The following is a 19,370-nucleotide window of genomic DNA, read 5'->3' as shown; positions in this document are numbered from 1 at the left end:
TCCCTCTCCAGCCTCCCGCAGGACACGGCCTCCCTGCTCCTCCTGTAAATATTTGTTTACTTTTCCATCACCCCTCCCTCCATTTAGGTTAGCCTTACAGAAGTCAGGGAACTGGGGAAGGATGTTCAGATGAGTTGCTGTTCCCACCGGCCAGGCAAACCTGGAGCAGGCTAATGTAAAAGGCGTGACGTGGACCGTAGCAGCAGCGTGGTGATGCTTAACAAATAGTAAAGCATGTTCCACATGGGTGTCTGTTCAGTTGACTTGCTGTTCTGCTCGTAAGCTCAGTGTTGCAGTGAGGCATACTCCGTGTTTTAAATTAAAGCATTTTGATCCAGACCCAAATGTATATCTCCATGTATTTAGGTACACTGACGTCAATTACCAATCTGGCAACAAGTCTTGCTCGGAATATGGATAGGCTGTCACTGGATGAGGAGCATTACAACAGACAAGAAGAATGGAGAAGGCAGCTTCCAGAGAGCCTGGGAGAAGGACTGAGACAGGGGCTCTCTCGTTTAGGCATTAGCCTTCTAGGTAATGTACTATTAAATGTCAAGTTGAGTGATAATACTATTTTCTAATCTGCTCACCAGCCTTTTCTACATGTGAGTTATAATTCCAAATTCTGGGGGTTTTGGTGTTTTCTTGTGAAATAGCCTCACAATATATATATGAGATAATTTCTTTTTATCAAGATTTAGTGACTTTTGTATATGTTTTTTGCTGATAAAATAATTGCACATATAGAATGAGTTTGTGCTTTCCTTGTGAAATAATATTTTCACTGGTACGTGATGTATACCTGAGTCAAAAGAAGAATAATTCTGCATTGGGCGAGGTGGCTTGTAACTAAGTCAGCACAAAGACTTCACCATGTTCATGTTTATTTTCCAATGAGGTACAGGAATGCCTTCCAAACCTGCTTGTTTTTGCTGCACTGTAGATATCGGGAATTCTTGGGTTTGTTTGAAAACCACTTGAACTTAGTGCAGATGTTAAGTAAGCTTTGATGAGGAATTCTACTATTACAAAGAGACCCAGATCGTCCTGATTCAGTGTAATTGTATTCACCAAGCAGCCAAATGAAGTGAAGATTACTCTGTCCATTTCAAAATAGTACCTAAAACTTTGAACACTAACCCGCAGTGGAAAAAACCTCTGCGAGAAGTTTTGCAGTAAGGGGCTGGATTTTCTAGGTTACTTCGACTTGTGACACAGCAAAGGAATGCAGAACTGTATTGTTTGGCAGAGTTCCTGAGTATGTATTAAACAGTATGAATCTCTCGGAGATCAAAGTGACCAAAACCAGTCCAGAGCAAAAGGTTAGAAGAGCTGAAGCTTGAAAGGATTTGTCCTCTTTCCTAATCTTCAGTAGTGTACACAACTCCTAAATTTGCAACCGCAACCCTGAAAGCCCTGAAGAGGAAGTGGTAAAAATGTTACAAGTTTGGGTTAAGTTACTGGGAATTATTTTAAGCAATAACGTTAGATGATGTGAAGCACTGTCATTTGATAATGCCTGTAAACCGGCAAGCGAGTGTCCTGGGAGAAATGTGCATAAAGGAGAAATTTCATATATTAATAGCCACTGTCCCAATAGAAAACTGCAACTGGTGTTGCAAATCAAAGGCAGTTTGGAGGAGGTTTTATTTTTCCTTCTTGTTTTATTGAGCTAAAGGCAGTCAGGTTGAGTATTTGGATGAAAGATTATACTTTTAGAAGCACTGTGTCAGCCTGCAGTGCTGGTGAAATGGGTTGGTGATCTTGGTTCAGTTATTAATAAGACAGCAAGATAACATGGTGTCTATATCCCCTTCACTGACACACCAGAGCCCTTCAGAGCTAAAAGCATGAGCTGTACAGCCTGCAGTAAAGAGCAAAACTTTGTAGCTTTGGCTGTAATAAGGCAAAGTTTCTGCTGTTCAGGAAAGCTGAGAACTCATAACATGCACACACAAATACGCCGTTCTTGCACCTCTCTGCGCTCAAGGCTTCCGTCGTTCATGGGAGTACACCCAAGTTAAAAACAAAACCAAAAAAAAGGGAGTTAGAATTTCAGTGTCCCTGATTTCCTGAGAAATCAGATCTCATGTTAGAAACTTAGAACTTCATTATTAGCATTTAAGTAGTGCTATTCCACAAGCTAGAGTTCTTGTTCTTATTGCCGCTGTTATTATTTAGAGATTCCTCCCTGCTAAATTCCTCTGTTCTTAGCAGTGGAGGCAATGAAGCACGCAGATAAATAGCTACAGATACTGTATAACTGGACTTGACAAGTATGGAACCTTTCACTAAGGGAGAAATCAGAAATATTCCACTGAATTTTTATTAGGCATAATTTTTTTAATATAAACCTAATTTTTAAAAAGCATGTTTTCTCTGTATGCACAGCAGCATTTGTACAAATTGTGTGAAGACCTAAATTAAGAATGTTTAGTTTTTACAAACACATCAGAAAGCTGTTTCTGTCCTGACTATTTAGTTTAAAGAATATTGTGGCTTCCGAAAAAAAAAACAAGTCATATTTGAACCAAAGGTATCACTGTGCTGCTTTTTTTTCACCAGCATATTCAGAATAAACATGAACATGCTTACTCTAAAAACAGTTACAGGTTCTTCATACATAACAAAGCAAAGTGAAGCTGCAGTTATTTTCCTTCACAAGGATGAAGAGTTTGATGAGTACAGAAATGCAGAGAACAAGACCATTTGAAGCTATAATTTCTGTGACTTTCTAATTGTAAAGTTGAGAAGTGTGAAAGAGATTTCTAGGGTAGTCACAGTACTCTCATGTTCATAAAAGCCATCTGACCTATGCAAGCAGCTAAAAAAATTACAAATGCAGATTTCATGCCTAGGCACATTCGTGTGAGAGGCCTCAGTTCACTTATACATTGTGGTATCTACCCAGAAAGAAGAGTTGCCTTTCTGATTTTTCTGAAAATCTGGCTTATGGTGGCCCTGATTCAGCAGAGCACTTAAGCATGTGCTTAAGAGCTTTGCTGAATCAGGGCCAAAATCATGTACTCTTGTCTCGTCCTCAGTGCAAGTTGTTCCCTGTGGTACATTCTTAAGTGCTTTGTCCTGTCTCATTTTAAATGACTCAAGCACTGTCAGGGTGTTGTTTGATTTGATTGTTATCTTTGGCCAGCTGTTGTCTTCTTTTCTAGTTTGGGGGAGACTTCTGGGTCATTTTATTAACGTTTGTGTGTGAAAAGAAGCAAAAGCTTATGATAGGTGTGTTTTTTTTCTTTTATATGATTAGACAAAAATGCAGTGAAATTGTATGTAAAATATTCAGATGATTGAATTCCCACAGAGGAACTAGCTCTTACATTTTGCATGACAAGGTCAAACTTAAAATAATACTTTATAACCATGTAAAAGAGACTATTGAAACTATGGGCTTAGTTTTCAACTGCAGGTCCTAGTGAAAAATATCATATTGAAGTAGCTCCCCTTAGGAAGTTGAGAATTTCTGATTAAGCAAAAAACTGACAACTACTCAAAAAGCCATTTTTTACAATGGCAGAAGTGTTCGACATTTCAGATACTCCTTCCTGCTTTTAGGGAAAGTGAATTGAGTCATGCTGATGGACAGTGTAACTGCCCTGTCAGCAAAGGTAAAGCCTGGGTTTCAGAAGCTCAAATTTTTGTTATTACGGGTGGTAGTGCTGTGTAGCTCTCACTGAATCAGGGCCACTCTACTTTTGCCTATCTGCAACACAAGATACTACGAGCTGCTGCTAATCCTGAAGTTGTGTGCTATTCCACACACTAATACTGCAAATACATTAATGCACGGCAGCAGGTGCTCTTTACTTCGAGCTGCATTTTTATGTGATGTTTGCTATGATGAGACTACGCTTTAGCTGTATTTTGGTGTGAAACACCAAAGGACTTGTCTGAAGGACAACAGAGAAGAGAAAAGGAAGCAAAAGGGTTTCAGTTTGGCTAGCTTCCAGCCTCATGGAAAAGCATGGCCCATTTCTCTTGGGGAGAGGGGGAGGATTTTTTCCAATCATGTCTTTGTCTGAAAGAGTTTGTCACAAGCAACCCAAGCTTTGCTAAGTTCTGTACTACAGCTGAGCTGTACTACAGGCACCAAACTTTGTCAGTCTGTGCACGAACCAGTTGCTGCCCGTAATCAAATTCTTGAAGTAATCCAGTGATATACTCTGAAATATCTGAATTTTGTAGTTATCAAAGTAACTTTTTATTGTTACTGAGCAACATGTATTAACCAGAATGCACCCCATCTGATGTTTAGCAGATGTTATGTTGTTGCTGGAACCTCTTTGGTCCAAAATATGTTTTTGTTTTGTTGCTTTGGTGTTTAATTTTATTGAGGTTTTCTTTATACATATATAATCTGTGTGTACATATGTGGACATGCATATAAAATCAAATGCCTAGGGTAAGGAAGAAAGGAAAAATGGAGAATGGTTTCATTTAATAAAAAAAAAAATAATGGGCAAGGGACATTACAGGGAAAAGACGGGGACAACAGTAGGACACCATGTGAGAGTGTGAGATAAGAGTGGGAAGGGAGGAACCACTACATGTGGTTCTATGCTCTGCTCCCTTGATACCCTACTGAAATCTGGCAGGGAGAGACCTTCTGTGGTAAGTCCATCCAGCATGATGCTTCTGCCACAAACTTTATGTTAGAATGCAAGAAGCCACACGGGCACCTGTAACATGTGCTTTGCACCATTCCAGGTGTGAGGAGATGCCCTCAACCTCACATGTGTATCACCATTATCTCACTGCTCTTGGGTTTTAAGGTGGCTCAGCCTTTGGCCTATTTTTTTTTCCTTTGCCCACACATCACTCATACACACAGGAAAGAAGCTGCACAGATCGGGATTCCCCATGTAAGGGTGGTAGGACCAGCCACTCCTCAATGAAAGGAGTAAGGTTATAGTTTATTATGTGATTTGTGGGCATGGCCACAGCACATAAATGAGTTATGTCAATAAGTCACAATTTGAGATAAGGAATTACAAAGAGGGAGAGAAGATCATTGGTTATATTTTTGCAGGTAGAACAACAGGACTTGCAAAAGGATTTGAGGGACAAAAGCGCAGTGTCTTCACAAACAAGTTCAGAGCATGCATAAAATGCCAGAGTAACAGAAAGTGTGGAAGTACTAAACAACTGGCTAATTAAGCTATATATTATTTGAGGCAGTATATAAATAATCTTATATAACACAGTCACAGCAGTTTCCATTCTGTTTCCTTGTCCTCTGGGCCTAATTCCAGCTGAGAAGTGCCTGGAGCGTACCACAGGTCCTTTGGAGTAGATTCTTATTTATTATTACCTTATAACATTGCTCAAGTGTATTGCAGTAAATAATTTACTAGTGCTAGGACTTAGGTGGATTACATTTAATAAGGCAATAACTTCTGTTCTAAAAGTGCAGTTGCTGTGGATGACCTCAAGACATAGGGTGAGGGAGGTCACAGGGTAGTGTAATATCATAACTTAGCAGGACACCAAGTATTGTTTTATGCCTTCAAATGCATCACAATTGCACAAAAGACTGCACAAACAATCCCAATTGTGTAATGTGGTGTTGTGGTATTATTTTAGTCAAGCAGCAGGAGCAGCTGGTAAGTACTAATGAACTGAAAATTGTATCATTTCCATGGCATGGCATTAAGGAAGAAGCTTCATGGCCTTTGTGGTACAAAGGGTGAACGTTCAGCTGCACGCTCAGCTTCAGTGAGTGAGCTCAATTAAAAACAGGCATCACATTAAAGATAGACTAGCATTTTCTGGGAAAATACTATACATTTATCAGTAAAGGATATATATACAGAAGTTGGAAGAAATCTCTCTAAGAGGAGAGGAAGGCATTTATGGGAGATGCAAGTTTCTTGAATTGCCGATGGATAGTATCCCAGGGACAAGGATCTGGGGAGATGTGTGCTGCTTCTCATCCCCATCTTTTCTTTGGATAGAAAACCAATATATAAGTACAATATTAGTTCTTGTTGTTCAAAGTCAGCAACTTCTTCATTTATCCAGTGACAGTAAACTAAAACCATCTGAAAACCACTTAGCAGCTTGCTCCCTAGTGCATGTCACGCTGGTAAACACATGGGGCCAAATACCTCGGTTGCAATTGCCCAAATCTGTGGAATTATGCCTGGATTTGCTTCTGCATACAAAGCAGAGTCTTCAAAGATGTCTAGGTTGCAGTGAAAATGCCTGGTTACCAGGGTGACACTCGGTCCTACTCATTAAATAATTGTTTTATCTTGATATTTGCAGTTGCAGGTGCAAACTGAGAGCTGACCAAGGAGCCTGCAAACTTGCTTTTCACTAAGCAAAGCACCTTGGATCAGGCAGACTGGTGTTGCTTTGTCCAATCCCTGTACTCTTAGCGATTTCCAAATAGCTTATCTATCAAAATTACAACAACTAGAGACATGTCTGTGGTTAAGTGGCTAGCGTAAACTCAAGATCAAAGGAATGTACCACCTCACATACCTGTTTACATTTAGGAAGATTTAAGTTGGAGTTCTTTGTTGATACTAAAAGCTGGGAAGGTCACTTGTGTTACTTGTAAAAGTTTGACCCATGCACATTAAAGTAAAATATGATCATTTTCACAAAAACGTAACAAAAAGTCTCAAAGTCTAATTCTGCTAATCTCAGTAATATATCAAAAGTTGCATTAGCTTATGAACATTTCTGGCAGTGGAAGAGGATATAAAAATGATCTATTGAATACAAGCAGTTTTTATTCCCATGAAGTCAATCTCACACTTACGTGAAAATCTCATTTCCATAGGAGCTCAAGTTGTCTAAACCTGGAGGATTTTATTCCTAGCCCAGAATTTTGAGAATTGCTACACAGAATGAGCCAAATTAAACTAACTCTGCAAGAGCATTTAGCAAAAGTAGTTGAAAGAGGAGAATATACTGTAGGGTTAGATGATCTGAATGTTTAAAACAAAAAGTCAAGATTTAACTTACACTGAAGCTAAGGTAGTGTTTAGCTAATTGGTCACATGCTAAATAGCTGTATAAGAAGAGTAGGGTACAGTCTCTATTCCAAGAACTATTCCAGTATAAGATTTCCTCTTATTCTGAGATATTAATCTTCACTACTTACTGGGGACCCCTGTTTTTTTCAGGTGCAATTGCTGGAATTGTGGATCAGCCGATGCAGAATTTTCAACGAGTATCTGAGGCCCAGGCTTCAGCTGGGCACAAAGCCAGGGGGGTCATCTCGGGTGTGGGGAAAGGAATCATGGGCGTCTTCACAAAGCCCATTGGAGGGGCAGCTGAGCTGGTCTCCCAGACAGGTTACGGTGAGTTTGGCTATTTCCAACATCTCCATTTAAATTTTAAAATGCTTTTCAGATACAACCTGCTGTGTCTTGCTTCCTCCGCTCAGTAGCTGTGTGACTTAGAGAAAGATTTAGAATACTTACAAATGTTGTGCTGCTTTTCTTAAAAGCCATCATGGTGTGCTTCTCTCTTGTGTTACCGATCAGCAGTGTACAACCACAGAAACACAGAATGCAGAAAGCATGAAGTAATTCTTGGAATACAGTAGAATTAGTTACAGAAACATATGTGCTTACAAAAGATTTTTGACATAAAAGGATTAGAGCAACACTATATCCAATTAGAGTGTTATTTTGAGATTGCTTTGTTATGGCAAGGAAAGAGTTGTGCTATCTCTGCACGAAGAGAGAGTTATGTTCCTGGGAGAAAGAAGTGAGTCATGTAGTGGGAGCATCCCCTTTAAACTGGATGTTGGAGAGTCATGAGGAGACAGTCCTGTTTTTGGATACATGGGTAACCTTTTAGCAACCAGAAGTGGGTTTTCCAGCTAGATTTAGCACTTAGTGGCAGTGGTGGCAAATCGTTTCAAATTGATGTGAACAACCAAGAAGTATAAAAGATAAAAATAAAATACCAAAATACACTAATTCCTTTGCTTCCAGTATCAATACATCAAAGCTGTTGGTTTGGATATTGAAGAGGAAATGGTGAGCGGAGGCAGTCAGGGAAGAGAAGCAGGAAGACCTGTTGATAAAAGGACAATGTGTCAATAACTTTGCTTCACTAATTATACCAGACAAATCTTGCATGTTTAAGACTTTAATCACTAGCAGTATATTTGTGATGTGTTGATTAGAATATGAATCGTTCTCGTAAGGCTTAAGTTTAGGATGCTTCCGACAACATTCACAACTCATTCCATCTATTTAAAGACATAATGAAACAATTATTAGAATTCTTTCAAATCAACTTTAGCTTGTTTGTATGAGTCAAAATAATAACTGTTCTCCTGAATTATACATTCCATAGGTATAAAACCCATATCTGTAAAATCAGAAACGTTTTTCTGTTGTCAGTTGCCTGTGTGTTGTTGCATTATTCTTTCTAGACTTAATTCTGCTCCCTTCTTTATCAAGAAACTTGTAATAGTAGAGGGACACTTTTCATTGCAGATATGGTATATAAGACATCATGTTTTCCATGAGCATGTGACAAAAGGAGTTAGCCAGGAAAAAACATTAAAACTGTATCAATAATAACTGACTGTGCGTGAGGAAAACACACAAAAGTTCAAGTAACTCTTACCCACAACTGAATTGGAAGTGGGACTGTGCCCCTTGGGGGGGACCAAGGGGTGTGGGGGACCACACAGAAATAAACACATGTTCTCTCTTTCTCCATCTGTAAATAACATTTTCACTCACATAATGCTGAGAACCTCGGTAAGCCAACTGTTACAACTGGGATGCTCCTTTTAAGTATTACCATCAACATGTGTGTTAAAAATTAAAGGGTTTTTTTCATCGCTGATGTTTTGTTTAAATTATTACCCATTGTGTAAAAAGGAATCTAAGTTATTGACACCCTTGTGCAAAAATGCCTTTGGAATGCTTAATTAGAAAAAAGAAAATTTCTTCCACTTATTTGGAGAGCAACTTTGCACCAAACCATATAACAGTAGTGCTTGCTGCATAACCTACTTTGTGTCTCTCATGTAAAAAAATTTAGAACTACTTAATTTGTGAATTTTTTTGCAACCCACTCATTCTTTCTGGTGACCATACCTCATCATTAAAAGTTTACAGGCCATCTGAAAGCATACATACTGTATCATCTTCAGCTTGGGAGAGTCTTTTTAGAAACCTGTTTAACTGCTGCTTGTAGTCTCCATTCTGTGCTGGCACTAAGACAATTCACAATAAACCAGATGCCCCAGGAGATCTCATAAATGTATATGGATCTGTGTTGAACAGCTGGATTAAGCAACTGAACATTTAAATACAGTATCTAGGCAAACTTGCCTTCTAATTTGTACCAATCATGACACGTATATGAAAGTATTTTAATATTAAGCAAGAAAGTTAACAACAATCTTGTTTTTTTCTACATCAATCCTAAGTGATGTGTCTGATCCTACTTTGAAGTGATGGCTCCCAGGAGCATTATGTTTCTCTTGATTGCAAGTGTATGGCTAATTCGGAAAACACACAGTGGAGCTTTTTTTGTTTCTTGCTAATCTTGCAAGATCACTGGGGTTAAGTGCACAACTCTTGCATTGTAATATTTAATGAACTATCTTGACTACAGCTTCCAAAGATGTGACATCACTTTGGATCTGCACTATTTTATGAACTGCTTTAAACAGATGACATCACTGCAACACGTAACTGTTTTGTAGAAAACAACTACTGAAAAACCTGAACTCTCTTACCACAGGTATTTTGCATGGAGCTGGACTTTCTCAGCTTCCCAAGCAGCGCTCTCATCCAAATGATCAACATGTTGAGCAGGCTCCAAACAGCCACGTCAAATATGTCTGGTAAAATTATTTAGACCATTGCTCATTTTTACATCCACATTGTTTATTAATAGGTTCTGGCCTGTGGTCAAGTTAACAGGCTGCTTCCCTAGGAAAGGCTGAGTTATGGCAGTTTGTTTAGGAACATTAAACACAAAGGTAGTGCATAGAAACCCAATCTGCAAATGATGGGCTGCTGATCTGCATCCAGCTCTGAAACTACAGAGCTGATCTTTATTTAATGGCATTCAGTGAGTTCTTACTTATTTATCATTGCACCAAGCCCAAGAAAAATACTGCACATCTCCAGAAACAGCTGTTAGTGAAGATAGCTTTATTTTCTGCCCTGAATCTCTAAGCCACTTCTCAGGGTAATTTTTCTATTATCAAGGAAATAGGATGGGAAATAGGCTGACCTAGCACAGATACTAGGCCAATTTTGCAGTGAATGATTAAGGGGTTTTTATAAGTAACAATTTCACATTCATTACTTAAATCTGAAGTCTAATATCTTTCAGTAATGGTGTTTTGGATACACTCCCTGGCTTATTTTACATCTGTAGGTGATAGCTACAGGCTTAAGTAAAAACATTAGTGATTAAAATAAGCCCTGGAGGACCCGATGCACAACACTGACTACTGCTTTTTTTCATCTTTTTTTTTCTTTTTTTCTCTTGATAATGCAGGAAAATGCTGCAATCTCTAGGAAGGCCAGAAGTCCATATGGCCTTAGATGTCATGATTGTGAGTGGATCAGGCCAGCAGCATGAAGGCTGCTTGCTGCTCACCTCAGAGGTGCTCTTTGTCGTCAGCATCAGTGAAGACACGCAGCAGCAGGCATTCCCCGTGACTGAAATCGATTGTCTGGAAGATGATCAGCAAAAAGATCTGCTGAAGGTGCAGCTAAAGCAGCAGAGAGTGCCTTCTGATTTGGAGGTAAAGACTTGAGTATGTTTTTCATTCAAAGATAAAGTTACAACTGATGACGATGCTTTTGGCAGTGGGGATAGTCACTGGTTGGTGATACTGGGTCAGGAGGCCAAAGGTATAAGTGCCAAACCAGGAGACCTGCTGTTTTCTCGTGCCTCATACTTGACTGTGTTGCCCTTTGGATGAGAGGGAGGTGTCTCCTCCCTTCTGTCCTCCTACTGATCATGATATACCATATCTATGACAGAAATTTTCTGAGGGAAAATGTAGAGGTAGTCTGGGTTCTTGGTAAGCATCATCTCTTTTCCAAAAAGGTTTTCATGCCTAGATGTGCACGAGGTGTTTATTGTTTGGCAAGTCAGTATTGCTGCCTGTGCCTACAAGGTGCCAGCAAGAGCAGTTCCTTTCATTCTTCTGCGAATTCTGATGACAGATCAGCGGTGCTGATGCTCCTTTCAGCATGTTTCTTATCTTGCCACTTCCAGTGCAGTTGTTTTGCTTGGCTGCCAGTTGTATTTGCTTCTTTAGATCTTCCTTCTTCTGCAAATGCTAACTTTAAACTGTGTCAGTTCTTTTCTGAGATTGGATGCACAAAGTGTTTGCCAGTAAGAGCATAAAACATTCATCTTCATATTGAAGGATCTCTAAGCCATTTGAATACTTTGGGGTTTGGATGAATTATCTTCTTTAATGGTTAGAAGGTTGTTATATTTTTGCACTTTTGGGAAACAATGTTTATTGTGTTAAATCCTCAAGTGGAATCATATGAGAGAGCATTTCAAAAACAAACAAGCATGTCCCAGTTGTTTTTATAGAAGTGTGTCAGGTAGTTCATAGACTGCTATACCAGAAATTTCTGTTTCAAATATAAGAAAAGAACATGTAAAACCACATGAAGTATGAGGTGTGACAAGAAGTAGGAGCACCTTCAGTCAAATCCTAACTTTGCTGAAGTGACTGAAGAGTTTTGCCATCGATTCCAGCACAGCAAGGACTTAATCTGTGTCATGACAGCACTTGAATATTTTTGTAAAAGCTTTTTTTAGTGCTGAATTCTCTATTTACATTTGTTGTCTTTCCACTAACCTCAGTTTCACAGAGCATGTTGACTAAAATTGCCTTCTCTCATCAAAAAGCTACGTGAGGAATTACTTAAATTTTGATGCAAGTGGACAAAGCTCAGGTTTTTTTGTCCCTGAATGCTGAGTGGTTGGGAATGGCACACCTCAGACTGAATCCAGACTATCCTGCTCAGTCCAGAGCTACTGTCCTGGAGGGAAGAAGAAAAAAAAATTGTTCTCCCTAAGGCATTTGATGCACTCAACCTATTCCAACCCTAAATTTAGCACCAACCTAGATATTTTTTTATTAGATTGGAGTGTGATAGCTTTTGTCTTTGTGTCTGGTTATCCAAGGGGTGAGGAGTAGAATGCTGCTGTGGGAAAAGGGCAGCTTGCCCAAAGGTTGCTGCAAGAGGGTGATGAAGGGTGCAGAGGGGCTGCCTGTCTGGGAGAAGGGAAGGCAAGGGACAGGGAGCCTAATTCTAGTCCCCACAGCTGCTGCAGCTGGGAATGTGTAGGATTTATGGGCAAATGGCTCCTCTGAACTCACAGAGCAACCATACCTGGCATGTGCAGAGTCCAGCTTTCCCACATACACACACTAATTACACATGGTAAGTGTGACCTCTTTTGCAGGTACTGGACCAAATACATGGGGTTTTTATGAAGTTATGGATGGAAATACGGGAGTCCTACTCAAGTGGTGCAGCAGTGCACCACCAGGAGCTGTAAGCCTTGAGCCAGCAGTACAGCATCAGTACAGCATCTCCTTTGCTGACACAGGCTCTTGAGATTGCAGTGAAAATGTGTGGCATGGTAAAAGCTGTGAAGAGTGCCTGTGCCCTGGTGCAGCACAGTCAGTGATGGCAAGACAGCAAAAGTTGAGGGATGCCATATAAAACAGACCTGGCAAAATATTCCTTCAGAATGCAGATGCTTATTCTTAAATTTGTGTAAAAATTTAAAGAAATGTGCTATAAGAAGGAGCAGTTGAAAGGAAGGAAGACCAGAATAAAAGGAGTTTGAATTTTTTTGTTAAGGCAGCTACACAACAAAAGATTCCAAAAAACTTCATATAGTTTTAGTGATTACCTAGAGTTAAGTAAAATTCTTTTGTAATTAATGTGTACTATGGTTTTTTTGCCTTAGTGGATTGGGAGACCTCATACTTAATGATTTCCTTTCTGCAGCTGAACATGTCAGTTCTATGGTCCTCTGGGGTGTCATGTGCAGCACCAGTGCTGATGGGAGCCAGAGCCTCCCCCTTCAGCTCCCTGTCAAGAGCTTCTAAAAACTGGATGTGATGTGATTAGGAAAAGGAACCTTAGGAGGAACAAGTTGTGACTTGCAACTGAGCAGCCTCTGAGCTGCAGACCTACACCTAAATAGGCACAACTCCTCAATATTAAAACTAGGCCATCTTGTTGCACTGGAGATGTCCTCAGCTGAAGTGCAGACATGTCTGTGCATGGATGACATTAGTAAAGATGGACAGAATTTTTAGCTGGAAAATGCCTAGTCAAGTCAACCAAAATTTTATTATAAGTTTAGCAAAACAGAGGTAATGTTAACAAATGTAAATTATCTCTATTTTTCTGACTAATTAGTCAAAAATGCTAGAAATATTGCAACAAATTGAAACAGTTCATTTCAATGTCAAAAAAATCCACTTTTTTTGTATTACTGCTCACAAAAATAATTGCCAAAAGTTTTGTTTCAGCTCTGCCCAAAACAGTTTCTCCCATTCCCTCTCCTCAGCTTCTTGGAACAGTTAGGAAACAAAACATGAGTTTCTACAGCTGTAATCACCAGAGATATTATAGAGCATATTTTGACTCCTTCAGCAATTGGTTTGCCTGATGGCTTGTTCGCCTCCACAATATATAACTTAATCCATCTGGCTAGGAATAACCTGGATGGATTCTTGAAAACTCTGGCACTGACAACATTTTTATTGAAAGGGAAGCATTAATTGTACTTGGATTATCTTCCAAAGTAATTGACACACTACTTGCTTCCAGACAGATGTCATACTCTAAAGGCTTGTTCTTCCAGCTGCTCTTGGTATAGCTCATAATATCAAGAAGACAACAACAAATCGAAGGGCCCTTCAAATATTCCAGAATTTTTTTGTGGTAATATGCAACAGGATTTTCATGACAGTGCTACATGGTACCATCTTTAGAGCTGAAAACCAATCTCTGGATTTTTCAAAGCAGTGGAAAAAAAACCCCTTAAGAACCAGATCTTAGTCGGTGTGCACAGAGGAGCCCAACACATCTGGACTGCCCAACACAGGTGCTGTGTCTGTCTGCTGTGGAGTCAGAATTGCTGAAGGCTTATTCTTTATAAGCTGTAACGGGAGGAATTTTAGAAGCATTGTGGAGTTCTTAACCCAAAAGTATATTTTGACTCATTAAGCAATTGGTTTGCCTGATGGCTTGTTCGCCTCCACAATATATGAAGCCAAAAGTTCTTAACCCTTCCAGCATGAAAGGGCATGATATCTGTACTGTTCCTCTAGCAGGTGCATTAAGCAACCCTTGACTAAGTTTTGAACCATTGAATGGTCTGGATATGACCATTGCACAACATGACAGTTGTGCAAAGCCATGGGTGAGAGCACTTAGTGACAATGTTAGGTGCCTTTTGGGAAAAAATGCAATTCCAAGCTTCTGTTCTTATCTTGACAATATAAGCCAAACTGAAAGTGGCTGCAGAAGCAGTTAGTTAGTTACAGATGAAGCCCTCTAGAAGCAGGCAGGGTCCCAGTTACTTTGAAAGACCATCCAAGCACAGTTAATATTTCCTCCTGGATAATTATGCTGTATCTGTGGAATATAGCCTGAGGCTGAATGAAGAATGGGTTCACAAGAGTAGGTGAATGGGATGCCAGCACCATTTCCATCTCCTTTGATAAGCTGGGTCTTCTGGTCTGTGTGAAGGCAGAACCCAGCTGCCCCTGGGCTTCCCTCTCTAGAAGGAGAAATCAGGAAAAAGTGTGAAGCCACCTACATGCACGATTTACCCCATAACTTAAAATCTAGTTTACATAGATGGTGCTTCAGCATATTTCTCTCCTTTCAACCAGTGAAACAGACTGACTCCTGAGATACTTCTACTGAGCCACCAGACGTGGTTCAGACACCATTCTCCACTGTTAGCCGTGAGTCTGCTGCAGTCTGCCTTCTGGTTTTTCCCTCCCTTAAGGTCGTTCATGAAAACAACACTCTCCTCTGCCCATTTCATCATTTCTGCTCTTTCTAGGCATAGGCTTCAACCTTAAGCTTCTGAGCTTGTTCGTGAGCCTGCTTCCTTTTGCATTTTTGTGATGATGATTGAAAACAGGAGTGTTTCTACTTGCTGAGCAGCAAATCCATCTCCAAAGGCATAGTAAAAAAAACCAGAAGGGACTGTTTTGATGTGAATGTGACATCTGTCACTATCTATCAATCATATTAACTCTTTCTTCAAATAAGCATTGGTGTATTTAAAATGAGTCTTGCAGTCCAGAGATGTGACCAGATACTGATCATGGAATCCAATGGCAGTTTGAAAACATCATCACATCTAGTAAGACATGTAAAACTCCTAGAGAGTTTACATGTCTTACATCATATCTAGAAAGACATGCAGAAGATAGCAGTCTATAAATCCTTACTGTGATGTCCAACAAAGACATTTTTAACCCCACAGAAATTAAACTGGTCAGCAGTTCTGCAGCTGTAAATAAGGAAGCATCAAACCCTAGCCCTAAGATAACTCCTGTCTTTTTGTTCATTATCATATTTTGGAAATAACTTCTGTTCTGAATGACTTAGATAGTCATACTACTGTAGCATCCATGGTGGTATTTTTGAAATAAAGTTTTTTTGAAACCATGCAGTTAGCTTGATGCTTGCCTGCTTGCCTTCCCTTCTCAAGCTAGCCATAGTCATCTTCACCTTCTTCAAAAAAGAGGGCACAGCAGATTGACCTTCCAAAGTCAGGTTTGTCCATAGCTTTTCATCTAATACTTTATCTGGTTGGAACCATAGGTAGATGCCACCTTTCTGTTGACAGTATTTGATTTACTGTATTTTTTTCCACTAGGTAGGTCGCTTGAATCCCTCTTGCTAGGGCCTTGAACCTCAACATATTTCAGCCTGCAGAAAAGAGATTTCTTCAGAGGAGTCCTTCCAGCTCCTGGTGGTGGGAAAGCCAGTTTGCACAGACACCTTAATGTCTTCTCCAGAAACAAAATACCCAAATCATCTTTAGTAAAACCCTTTTGTTTAAAAAAATGTCCGTGTGTGAGTCCTCTCACCCAGAATGGGGTTTTTTTTGTTACCAGAAGCAGATGGATATATCCTGCCATAGAACATTCACCTGGAAGGTAGCTTCTAGTCTTTATTTTAAATCAAGTAAGTTAGAGACCTAAAATTAACTGCCCAGATATTACTATGGCCTGTCTTTAATTGTACTTTTTGAGAAAAAGTTTTTGCTAATTAGAATTGCTACCTGATAAGCACTTCCATGAGCTACTGGCATTTTTCTAAAAGGGATCTGGATGCTTTTGCTGTACACAAAGAGTTGATCTGTTGTAAAGTTCTACTCATGGCCAAGGTGCCCATCCATGAAATTCTCAAAAGATACTGCTTAAATTTTCTGTGGCAGAGTTAGAGCTTCTCAGAAGTGTCCAAAACAGCGGAGGGGAGGACTAATTCACCAAAGACTAAACTATGGGAGAACACTGTTGATTTAAAAAATCTTTTGAACTATCGTATGAAATATTTTAGGGAGGAAGATTTTTAAGAGAGTAATATGGAATCGTTGTCCTTACTACTCAGTTCAGTTGCCGTCAAATACTCAGTGATTATTTTATCGTATCTGATTTCAGGCCGATGGAGGTAGAGAGAGACTGTCAGAACAGCAGTACAACCGCCTGGTGGAGTACATCACAAAGACATCCTACCACCTCGCTCCCAGCACCTCCACAGCGCCAGCACTGCAAACTGTGGCTGCTGAACAGCCCCCAACTATAACTAAAACCTATCAGTATGTAGTTGATCCAAATTTTGCACAAGTATTCATTAGCAAATTCACCATGGTGAAAAACAAGGCCTTGAGGAAAGGATTTAATTAGTAGTTATTTGTGTTGAGTATAGTAATGCCATACCAGTGTGAAAGTAATGCTTTCTCTGCAGTAACCTACATCAAGTAGAGATGCATATAATTTTTGAGGAGGTAGAAATTCATAACAAAGCCCAATAGCTTTTCTAATCTTAACAACATTCCTGCTCTCTAGCCAAAATACTAGTGCTGGAAGGAAAGTGTTCTGGCAAATGAATAAAGTGAGAAGGAACAACCTTGGACCATAGCTCAATCAAAATCCTTTTCTTTTCAATAACCAAAAATTAGAGAATAGGGGAAAACTGCGTGCATACAGACATTTGTGCCACACACACAAATGTCTATCAATACCTCTATATCATCTTTTAGGGTCTGCCAGTTTCTGTTATAAACCAGGTTTATAACTCAGCTGTAAAAACTTGCTCAAGGCTGAGCCTTTCCCCCCACACCCACACTCCCCCAACATGTGCATCCTGAGGCAAAACATTTTCCCCCACTAAATCTGAAAAACCCAGTGTGGCTGTTTTAAGTTACTAGTGACAGCTGGGTTTTAGCACCACTTTAACCTTAAAATAGCTTCCTTTATTTGACTGAAGTTTTGCAGGACATTAGTCTGTAATGTAAACTAGTGCCTTTGTGTGGTTTGGAGGACAAAACATGACCTACAACATGAATTTATTTTTAAAACTGTCTGTATACAGAAACTTTATTTTATCCACCATCAAATTTTCAGAAGTACTTTCAATGTGTGTATGACTGTGCATTGTCTGGTCGTTAGCTGGAAGTAACATGCAGTTCGAAAATTTAAGAAACAGAGCTGTCTCCTTAAAATCCATAAGCTCAATGTAACCCAGATGTGCAGGTGCTAAGTACAGCCCTGTGGGGTCTTGCTTATTTCTGATCTACATTGTATGTGCTCCCTTCAGCCCTAATTCATTTTATGCTTATCATCTTGAAACAGATAAAACCAGGAATATTTAGAAACATGACTTTTCAAATATGTACTAAGCAAAGTGAGATTTCTTTTTTTCCAAATGGATTGAAAACTATGGACCCACAGGCACATTAATAGTTAATGATACCATCACAATACACTTACAAATATATGTTAAATACCTGTATTTCTTGTTGTAGACAAGAAATCACTGTCTCTGGGCACAGTTAGATGACTTTATAAACCAAATCTAGCTACGGCAGTTTTATTTTAAAACTCAAAAGCTTACTTGGTTTTCAGCTATGCACGTTAACTTTTCTCCCCTTTTCTGTGTGCTTACGGACATGAATTTGTCCGGAGATTCCTGAATATGGCTGGAGTCAGAGACAAGAACTGGAATAAAATCTGATCACCATTTGGAGCATATGCTTTAGAGTTAATAACTTCTATGCATACTTGATATGACCAAATGCACAGTAAATAAGAATGTAGTAACTGCAATGTTTTTCATGTGAGTTGGTTTGTTAAAAGGTATTTCTAAAAGCCGTGTCTCTCATGTACTGGCAATACTGGGGCCTGGGGTCTGCATTATCCTTTTCTGACTGTGAAATAAGCCCATCCATTATCAACATTTCATACACTGGTTTAATAACTTAGTCATTGTTTAAATAACACTATTTAAAAAAATCTATATGTATATACACACCCATGCTTTGTTCCTGAATATTTTATGGAAATTGTTTAATATTTCTAATTTTGCATTTTGATGGATAAATTGTAATATAATGGAATTGTTTAAAGATAATAAAGCTATTCCTATAATACTTGGGTTTGTGAGGTGTTTGGTCATTCAGTTACAAGATGCAGAACAATGACAGTACTGACGTACAAACTTCACGTGGACCCCATGAGATTCCGGTTGGTCACTGGACTTTGTAGTGTACCAGAAAATGCAATAGATCATGACAATGCTTTGGAAGCAAAAACTGATGATTAGATTGCCAAAAAATGTGTACTGAAAAGTTTTATGCTTTTGTGACAGAATCAAAACAGTACTGTAGTCACCATTTGAGTTAAACCAGTCTGTTCCTTATTTATGCAATACACAGACAAGCCAAGGGGATGCAAACACACCTGTAAAAAATGAGGGACAGCAGTTTCATTTCTAAAAGTTTGTAGATTTCAGCCATTATTTAAAATACGTTTGTTTTTCCTGAATTACAGTCTCCTGGAATAAACACTTGCTTAAATTACACTTTTCTTCAGTGAATTGAGCTGCATCTTTACTGCATTAGACAGGTTCTTTCTCCCCGTAGAGACGGCACATAAATCAGCCTCTCCTACATATGAGCTGCGTGAACTATGAAAACAAAGTTGTCCAAAGAGCAGCTGCCTGTACTTAGCTGCTAAAGCACTGCAATGTGTACTCTTAAAACATGCCTACTCTCATAATGCTCTTTAGACCTGGAGAGCTCACAACTTCAGATCTATCTTTTTAGTTTGC

At 39.3% G+C, this 19,370-nt stretch overlaps 1 protein-coding gene across 2 annotated transcripts in view; it reads left to right on the top strand.

Moving 5' to 3' along the window:
* The window catches only part of VPS13B (vacuolar protein sorting 13 homolog B), a 427,213-nt gene extending 408,520 nt beyond the window's left edge, over nucleotides 1–18,693 (top strand). For both annotated transcript variants that reach the window (XM_027717679.2, XM_027717677.2), the window contains exons 58-62: nucleotides 367–537; nucleotides 7,155–7,331; nucleotides 9,748–9,850; nucleotides 10,516–10,765; nucleotides 16,700–18,693. In XM_027717679.2, the coding sequence (XP_027573480.2) occupies nucleotides 367–537; nucleotides 7,155–7,331; nucleotides 9,748–9,850; nucleotides 10,516–10,765; nucleotides 16,700–16,945 (947 nt within the window). In that variant the 3' untranslated portion in view covers nucleotides 16,946–18,693. The remainder of the gene's footprint in view (nucleotides 1–366; nucleotides 538–7,154; nucleotides 7,332–9,747; nucleotides 9,851–10,515; nucleotides 10,766–16,699) is intronic.
* The last annotated feature ends 677 nt before the right edge of the window (nucleotides 18,694–19,370 follow it).

This window comes from Pipra filicauda, unplaced genomic scaffold (genome assembly GCF_003945595.2).
Source record: "Pipra filicauda isolate LSUMZ 115617 unplaced genomic scaffold, ASM394559v2 scaffold110_size2237424_pilon, whole genome shotgun sequence".
Taxonomy (NCBI): Eukaryota; Metazoa; Chordata; class Aves; order Passeriformes; family Pipridae; genus Pipra; species Pipra filicauda.
The sequence above is the reverse complement of the archived record's forward strand: the minus strand, read 5'-3'. Positions and strand labels throughout refer to the sequence as shown.